This window comes from Cervus canadensis, chromosome 32 (assembly GCF_019320065.1).
Source record: "Cervus canadensis isolate Bull #8, Minnesota chromosome 32, ASM1932006v1, whole genome shotgun sequence".
NCBI lineage: Eukaryota > Metazoa > Chordata > Mammalia > Artiodactyla > Cervidae > Cervus > Cervus canadensis.
Genome location: NC_057417.1, coordinates 29,996,255 through 30,004,978, shown reverse-complemented (window position 1 = coordinate 30,004,978; position 8,724 = coordinate 29,996,255). Strand labels below are relative to the sequence as shown.

At 48.8% G+C, this 8,724-nt stretch overlaps 1 protein-coding gene across 1 annotated transcript; it reads right to left on the bottom strand.

Moving 5' to 3' along the window:
- Positions 1 to 2,692: 2,692 nt before the first annotated feature.
- GJC3 (gap junction protein gamma 3) lies at positions 2,693 to 8,380 on the bottom strand. Its single transcript, XM_043455068.1, has 2 exons — positions 8,129 to 8,380; positions 2,693 to 4,053 (listed from the first exon to the last, which is right to left on the bottom strand). The coding sequence occupies exons 1-2, from the start codon at positions 8,266 to 8,268 to the stop codon at positions 3,222 to 3,224; spliced, it is 972 nt and encodes a 323-aa protein (XP_043311003.1). The 5' UTR covers positions 8,269 to 8,380; the 3' UTR covers positions 2,693 to 3,221.
- Positions 8,381 to 8,724: the final 344 nt, after the last annotated feature.

The window sequence follows — 8,724 nt, the reverse complement described above, 5'->3', positions numbered from 1 at the left end:
TCCTGTGGTCGCTGTTTTGGGGTTTGATGGAAGTTCTACGGAATGTCTTAAATGTTTAAATGATAAAACTGATAGCTGCATTTTCTTTGTGAATTGGAATACCATATTGAGAAGGAATCTGCGGGAATTCCATGGTGGCTCAGTGGTTAGGACTCTGCACCTGTACTGTGGAGCCCAAGTTCCATTCCTGGTCCCCGGTGGGGAGAACTAAGATCCTGAGTCCCACAAGCTGCACAGTGCAGCCAAAAAAGGGAGAGAAAAAAAGAAAGAGAAGGAATCTGAGTTTTAAATATGAGCCAAGAAAGAGGTGCTCTTATCTGTTACTGATGCAAACATGACTGTCTGTGGTGTGTGTGTCTGTATGTCTGCCTTTGTATTGCACTGTATCTCCTTAATGTCTCTGTGTCCTCATTCCTGCCATACTTCTGAAATGAATATCCTTCTTAACTGAAAATGTTGAGGCTCCCTAATTTACAATTTTATTCATATGGAATTTCAAGGGATCTCAATTGGCTAAACAATCTCAACAAAGAACAAAGCAGGAAGATTAATACTTCCCAATTTCAAACATTATTACAAAGCTACAGTAATCAAAGCATGGTACTGCCATAAGAATAGATATATAGATCAATGGAATCGAATTGAGAGTACAGAAACAATGCCATACATCTCCAAGCAATTGATTTTCAACAATGGTGCCAAAAACTATTATATGTAGGGAAAAGAAACTTTTCAACAAATTGTGCTGGGACAGCTGGATATCTACATGGAGAAGAATGAAGTTGGACCCTTGTCTCATAACATATACAAAAATTAATTCAAAATCAAAGACCCAAATGTAAAGCTAAAACTATAAAACTTTTAGAAGGAAAGGTAGATGCAATCTTCATAGTCATGGATTAGGCAATAGTTTCTTAGCTATAACACCAAAATCATAAGCAACAAAAGAAAAAAATTGATAAACTGGATTTCATCAAAATTAAAAACCTGTGCATCAAAGGACGCTGTCAGTTAAGTGAAAGACCACCCACTGAATGGAGAGAATATTTGGAATCATACTTGTGATGAGGATCACACAAGAAGAACTCAACAACAAAATTACAAACGACCCAATTTTTTTTAAATGGGCAAAGGATTTAAATAAACATTCCTCCAAAGCAGCTGTACAAATGGCCAATAAACACATGGAAAGATGCTCAACATCATTGGTCATTAGGAAAATACAAATCAAAACCACAATGAAATATCATTTCACCCACTAGGACGGCTAGAATTTAAAAATCAAACTGGGAAAAAAGATAATACCAAATGTTGGCAAGGATGTGGATAAATTGGAACCCATTTACACATTGCTACTAGGAATATAAAAGAGTAACTAGCACAACTGCTGTGGAAAAAGTTAGACAGCTCCTTAACAGGTTAAACAGAAGTGTTACCACATCCCCCAGCAACTTCACTCCCAGGTATTTACCAAAGAGCCCTGAAAATATGTGTTCACACAGAAACTAGTCCATGAATGTTCATGGCACCATTTTTCATAATAGCCCCAAAGTGGAAACAATCCAAATGTCCACCACCTCAAAAATGAATAAATAAAATGTGGTATAGCCATACAATGAAATAATACTCAATCATAAAAGGAATGAAGTACATGATGCTAACTGAAAGATGCCAGTCAACAAAAGACCACATACTGTATGATTCCATTTGTATGAAAATCCCATCCTAAGAAAATCTGTAGAGACAGAACGTAGATTAGTGGTTGCTTATGTCTGAAAAGGTATGGGGATTTGGGGGTAAAAGCTAAGTATTTTAGGGTTTCTTTTTGAGTTGATGAAATGTTCTTAAACTGTTGGTATTATGGATACACAACTCTGACTATACTAAAAGTCATTGAATTGTATACTTCAGATGGGTGAATTATATGGTATGTAACCTACACCTCAATAAAGCTATCTAAAAAGGAACATCATCAAGGAGAAATTCAGAATGATGTCAGTTGCTTTTTTCTGTCCTTGGTCACTTGGCTGGGCTCTGGCTATACTAGATACCGGATTATTTATGAAACACTGTGTAGCAGAAAGAAAACATTATTATTTTGATAGCTGTTGCCAGAGTGTCTGGGGAACCAGATGTCTTTCCTTCGGAATAAACCTTCCTAATTTACTGGAGGATCCTTTGAGATTCCATTTCCAAACCTAGGAACGACTCTTTGTTGAGAATTTGAGGGCAAGGAAGAACTGAGAAAGGAAGTGTTTCTGCAAAAAGGTGGAAGCTGGGAAGCTTTTGGACCGAAATGACTGAGAAACTCAAGAAAAAAGAAGCCTGATATTCAGCGTTAGATTACCTACTGAATCATACTGTGATATAAATGCCCCTTACTATTATCCCTGAATCAACAGTAGTGATTTCTGTGTTATACTGAGGACTATGAATTTAAAAAGTAGTCATAGTGATCTTCCAAAAGAGTGTAGCCAAGTGTTTGAATACATCAAATCTACATATCAAAGGACCTGAGTTATATATGCATGAAAAGCCAGTGTTTCTGAATAAGATTTATGCGGCAAGACTTGAGGCACTTTTGGTTACAGGACTTCGAAGGTGGGGGGAGCAGAGGATGTGGACAGCTGGAAACAGGAGGACACCCATTGAGACAGGAAAGAGGACTGTCCTCCGCAATAGGAATGCCAGCTCGGTGGTCAGTATTTAACGTGCAGGACAGGGAAAGGCACTGTTTTATGGAGGCTTCCGCTGGCCAGCTCTGGAAACAAGCCTGTGAAAGCTGTGATGCTGACACCAGGGAATTCTGGTGAGAAGGCACGACAGGACTCTCCAAGGAGAAGCTTCGGACACCAGGTCCCACGCCCCGCCACCGCGGCTCTTGGGTTCACAACCACACCCTTTCATTTGCCATGGAGGTAAACCCCCACTCAATGGATGTCTGGGCCAAGAGCTGATCACTGGGTTTCCTTCACAGCGGAGCCAGGAGTCTTCATAACTCTGCAAAAGCTGAGACTTTTTCTAAATGGGAAGAGACCTAACGGAAGGGCAGGAGGTAAAATGGGCTGAGCACTCGCCATGATTCATTGGAAGGAACCATCCAGCTGTTGGGTGGTCAGGACACACTTGCTGAGAACCTGCTTTTCTACTTTATAGCGTGGGGGCGTTGTGCTCCCCAGAGGGTGAGGGACCCACCCTGGGGGACCTTCAGGACCCGTTCATCAGGGGCGGGCAGAAGGAGGGACCTCAGAGCCCCTGTCACCTGCTTCTCCAGGCCGTTCTCTTATTTCCACCACCGGGAAGTTATCCGTTGGTGCCTTGCGTCTTTTGACACTCTCTGAAGTCGGGGAGTAATTAGTAGAGGGGGATTTGTGCCTCCAGATCCTCCACCATCTCCCCAGGCCCAGGAGGACAAGCTCCAAAAGCGTGAACAAGAGACAGAGCCCCGTGACCCCAAACATGGTCTTCAAGAAGATGGTCTTCTCAGAGGGGCGGGAGCGGTAACAGTTGGTACTACCAAGGCAGGGCTCTAGACGACACACAAAGGAGGTGGGCATCGTGAACCCGTACAGGTGGTACTGCCCCCCCAAGGCTGCCCCCTCAAGGGCCAGTCGCACCCCCAGCTGTGCCACATACGCCCAGAGCAGCCTGGAGCTGCCAGCGCCCGCGGCCTCTCCGCCCTCCTCCCCTTGGCCGCTCAGCGTCTCCTCTTCGGTCTTCCCCTTTTCCGATGCCTCCCAGTGCCAGATGACGTGATACAGAATGAAACCCATGTAGAGGGCGCTGGGCACAGCCACCAGCGTGACCTGGAAGGCCCAGAAGCGCAGCGGGGAGAGGGGGTGGAAGGCGTCGTAGCACACCGTCTTGCAGCCCGCCTGCTGGGTGTGGCACACGAACTCGCTCTGCTCCTCGCCGCCGCCGAAGACCCCCGTCCCGCCGGCGGCCAGCAGCACCAGGCGGAGCCCCAGGAGCGCGGGAAGCAGCAGGCGGCCCACGGCGGTGGGGTGCCGGCTCTCCTCCGCGGCCACCCGCCTCAGGAAGCTGCCGCACATCCTGTTAGGAAGCAGAGGACACGGGTGAGCGTCGGGGCGCTGCGCGCCGGGCCCCCTCTTCACTCCCGACCCAAGGACGGGTGACGCAGGCTTGCTTGTTCCTTCCTGAGAACCTGGTTGATCAGATACCACGAGCTGACTGCACCTCTTTACAGTTACGGAGGCATCTCTCTAAAGTACTAATAGTGAGTGAGTGGGACTGTGGCCTTCTCTTCTTCCCCGCTCCAGTGCTGCTGGGAATTCTGGTGAGAAGGCACGGCAGGACTCTCCAAGGAAAAGCTTCGGACGCCAGGCCCGCCCACCCATCCACCCGCCGTGGCGCTTGGATTCGCAACCACAGCCCTTCATTTGCCACGGAGATAACCCCCCACGCACTGGATGTCTGGACCGAGAGCTGATCACAGGGCTTCCTTCACAGGGGAGCCAGGTGTCCATACCTCTGCAGAAGCTGAGACTTTCTCTAAGTGGGAAGAGACCTGAGGGAAGGGCAGGAGGGGAGAGGAACTCTGGACCTGCGGGGAGAGGAGCTCTGGACCTGCGGGGAGAGGAGCTCTGGACCTGCGGAGAGCAGAGCCTGTCTCTGTCTCTCTTTCCCTCCGTTCCTCTCTCGCTTCCCAAAGGCTGAATAGTCAGAGTCTTCTGAAAACCGCTGCCTCCCCAGGTCGGGTGCTCCTGTCCATGTCGTCGGAACAAAATCGGCGCTGCCCCCGGGAGGGGTGTGCGTTCCTCGGCCGCCGCCCTCCTCCGGCTCCAGGCCCCCAGGGGCTCACAGGCGGGTCAGTCTGGCCTCTGCTCCCCTCACCGTGGGGAGACGGAGACGAGGTTGGGTCAGGGGGTCAGTGGAGATCCAGTGAACAGAGCGAATGTCGACGCTTATGTGGTCTGATGCTCTGAGCAGCTTAGGAAAGGAGACCACTTGGAAGAAGAGCCGGCGGAATCTGCTAGTTAAATGTCACGGGGTTCGGGCCAGAGCCAGAGCTGACTGGACAGAATTCGAAACTCGGCTCTGCTTCCTCATTGCTCCTTGGGCTTATATCTCCCTCGTGGTGAGACGTGACTGGAGTCGAGGACAGGCTGCAGAAATCCTGCAGTTCTCGGGACAGAATGCCATCACACCGTGAGGCCAGTTTGCCATCTTTCATCTGTGCCCTCTCAGCAGCCCTCAGCATCCACCTGCTCTTCCTAACTCTCCTCCATCAGCCCAGACTCTCACACACCTAGTTCCCCTCACCCTCAGAAGACCGTGGGAAGCTCTTATTCCAGAGAAAATAGAGACTGTAATGTGAAACCCTGCAGCTACTTTTATCTTCACAGTCACATCCTGCTGTAGCATCTTCGGGAAAGAAGTGTCTTTCCACTTGTCCAAGGCAACCCTCCCTTTCAAATCTGTGTCCCTGGGTTACTCCTTCCATCTTCTTTGAGGATTTGACTCCAAAATTACCTTTCCTGTAATTCCAACCATCCTTGTTTCCTCTCTGACTTTGAACTTGCTTCAGTTTCTTCCTGTTAAGTCTAATATTAATAATCTGAATTTCTATGTTAACACGGCAGCAACTGCGACATGCCTAATTTCTCTCATATCAACTATTATAATACCCAGAGAGATGCACAAAGCAATCTTAAATGATTATTAGTGTTATAAACTATAGATAAGAATGGGCCATATGCCAGAACTTAGGGAGAATGGTCACTTCTGTGCAATCAAAAGAGACATTGAGATGCTTCCAAGAAACAGTTCTGAGGGCTTCAAATGACCATCCACCAACTGTGCGAAGCCATATTTTGAGCTACTAAGAATCAGAGTCTGAACCTCTGCCTGCCCCCTAAGTCCCTGTCTTTCTTCTTCATCACAGACTGAAAACTCCAAGTGTATCAGGCTGCTGAAAATTCTTTTCAGTAAAATTTTATTTTTTCAGTAAAAATTTATTTCCAGTCTCTAGAAAGATGCAAAACTGGTCCCATGATTAAAGATGGCAGACTGAAGATAAAAGGTTATCCCCTCTCATCCCTAACACGTCTCAAAAATGAGAGTAAATGGATCTTTATGAGTGCACCCACTACAAAGAGAGTAGGAGAGAGAGCATCAGATTGATCTTTGAAGGCAATAGGAAAGATTCTGGAGAAAACTAAATCAGCATGCTAGAAAGCACACTGGATAATTCTTTTAGAATTCAAAGGAAGAAGATGAATAATTGAAAATAATAAAAGGTAAATAGATATGGATCAAAATCTGTTTATAATTTGGAAATCAAGACAGCAGTATAAATCACTAGATGTTTTAGATGGGAAAGCTTAGTGAAAGCTTTCCTTAGAAAGGAGTGATTTCTTCATAAATGTTTCAGTTTTGTTTGGTGACTGAGCACAGCAGACCAAACAAGAGGTCACGTTTCAAGGCTGGTCCTGGGTTTCTCAGCCTCCACACTGTTGACATTTGGGGCCTGTCTCTTTGGTGTGGGGCCTGTCTCTTTAATGTGGGGCCTGTCAGAGGAGAGCTGTCCCATGAGCTATAAGACCTTTAGCAGCGTCCCTGGCCTCTGTCCACTAGATACCAGCAGTGAACACCAACCCCCCCCACAACAATCTCAAGGCATTGCTAAGTGTCCCCTGGGGTGCAGATCGCCCCAGGCTGAGAACCACTGCTTCCGAGTAGCACTGATCCATCACCTGTTCCCTCTTGGCTTCAGTTACCAGCTCGGGGGGGGGCGGGGGGGGGGGGAGCGGGGCGGGTGGACTGAACTCCCAGGGTTTCTGCCTCGGGCCCTCCAGCAAGTCACCAGACTAAATGCTAATTTAGTAAACACTCAGAAACTCTCAGCCTCATCTCATTTCAAAGTGCAGGTCCAGCACCCTCCAAACACACATCCCAGCAGACCTGGGATTTAACAGAGAGCAGCCCCGGCATGTTCCAAGCATCAGGAGTTTGAGTGGTTTCCAGAAGCCCTGCCTCTGGTCTTCTCTCTCGCCCATGCCCACCCCAGACCCATAGCCAGACAGCCAGATGTTCTCTGGGAGGCTCTCAGAACTGAGCTGAGGCCTCCAGGTTTCCCCACAGACGGAGAGAACAGGAAAAAGCAGGACAGGAGGACTTGCCTGAGCACCCCTGCTTTGGGCGCCCTGCCGCGTCCTTTGCACCGCGGCTGTTAGCACCAGGACAGGGCTTCTTCTACACGCATTCCGGGGCCTAGAGGGTGTAGGCAGTAAACATCCTGCCCCATCTTCCTGAGTCTGCAGACCAGGGGAAGTTTCCGAGAAACTGGAGCCCAAATATAGCCATCCCTCCTCCCCTGCTTTCCTGGGACCCCCTGCTTTCCCCATCTATTCCAGCCATCTCCTGCCCACCCCTCTCATTCTCTGAGACCTTCTTCCTCCTCCCAGAAACATATCTTTGCCCACAGGGGGTCAGAGACCCCAGGCCAATCAATGGGACCTAGGGAGCTGAGGGCTCAGCATTGTTGAGAAAGTTCAAGAGACCACTCTGTTTCTGGGAGGGGAGAAATAGTTGGCAAATCAATTTATTCAAGAGGGGGTTGGCAGGATCTAAACCCTGTCAAGACATTAGAAGCAGTTCCTATGAGCTCAAGAGTTGGGAGAACGAGGAAAGCCCAGAGTTTGAGGAGATTTTCAAATATATAAACATATTTTTTTTAATTCCATCATGATTTTGTTAAGAATTTTTCTGAGCATCTCTTTTTTGGGGGGAGAGAAAAATTCCAGGATTCCACAGGGGGCAGAAGCCACCTCTGGAGAGAGTTAAGACTCAACATGGTCGTGAGGGAAGGATGTCCACTGAGGCCAGCGCTGGGCCCAGCCCCCTGCCACCAGCTCACCCCACCTGGCCTTGAAAACATTCTAGAGCTTTTGCTAAAGGGTGGTTAAAGGTGCAGCGGCCCTGGCATCACCAGGTATGCAGAACCTCAGGCCACATCCCAGGCTTAGCGAGTCAAGTCTGAATGTTAATGCTATCCCAGCGTGGGCGTGAGCAATAGAATTGCAACTGCGCAGCCCAGAGTCTGGGCAGCCCCCTCCACCACCCCGGGCCCTGGGCCAGCCCAGCCTTGCGCTGCCCCAGCACTCACCTGGACGCTTCGAGCCAAAGCACCCACAGCAGAGGAAAGAGGCAGACAGAAGAGTCCTCAGGCCCGAGCCCGCAGGGTCCTCGCTCTCCCCCAGGCCCTGCCTCCCTCCACCACCCACTCCTTCCCCCACCCCTTGTCATTCCTGGCAGCCTCAGTGCAGGGTCAAAGAAATGCAACCAGAGGGGCGGGCAGCCCAGCTGCTAAAGAGTGGACTCTGGAGAACAACCGTCCGTTGTCAAGGGTGAGGGGTACATCGTCTACGTGAACTGAAATGGGGAGATCATCCGAAAGGGGGTAGAGGCTTTGGTGTCTTTTCATTGCGGGGGCTGGCAGGCAACAACAGAGAGCATTCCATACGGTTGTCTGGGCTGGGAGAAATAGCACGGGCCTCCCCCATAGCCCGATGGGCGTCTACCTGCTCCCTGGGAGAATTCCGACACCTCAGTTCCAGATACCGCCCCTGTGGAGATGTGGGGCATTGTGCCACTATTTTTAGCATTTAATATTATTACGGAGAAGTTCAAGTCCAGCTTGATAATCTTCACCTTTTAAGTCATTTGTTCTTTTTACAGTTTGCCAGATGATTTTTTTTTGGG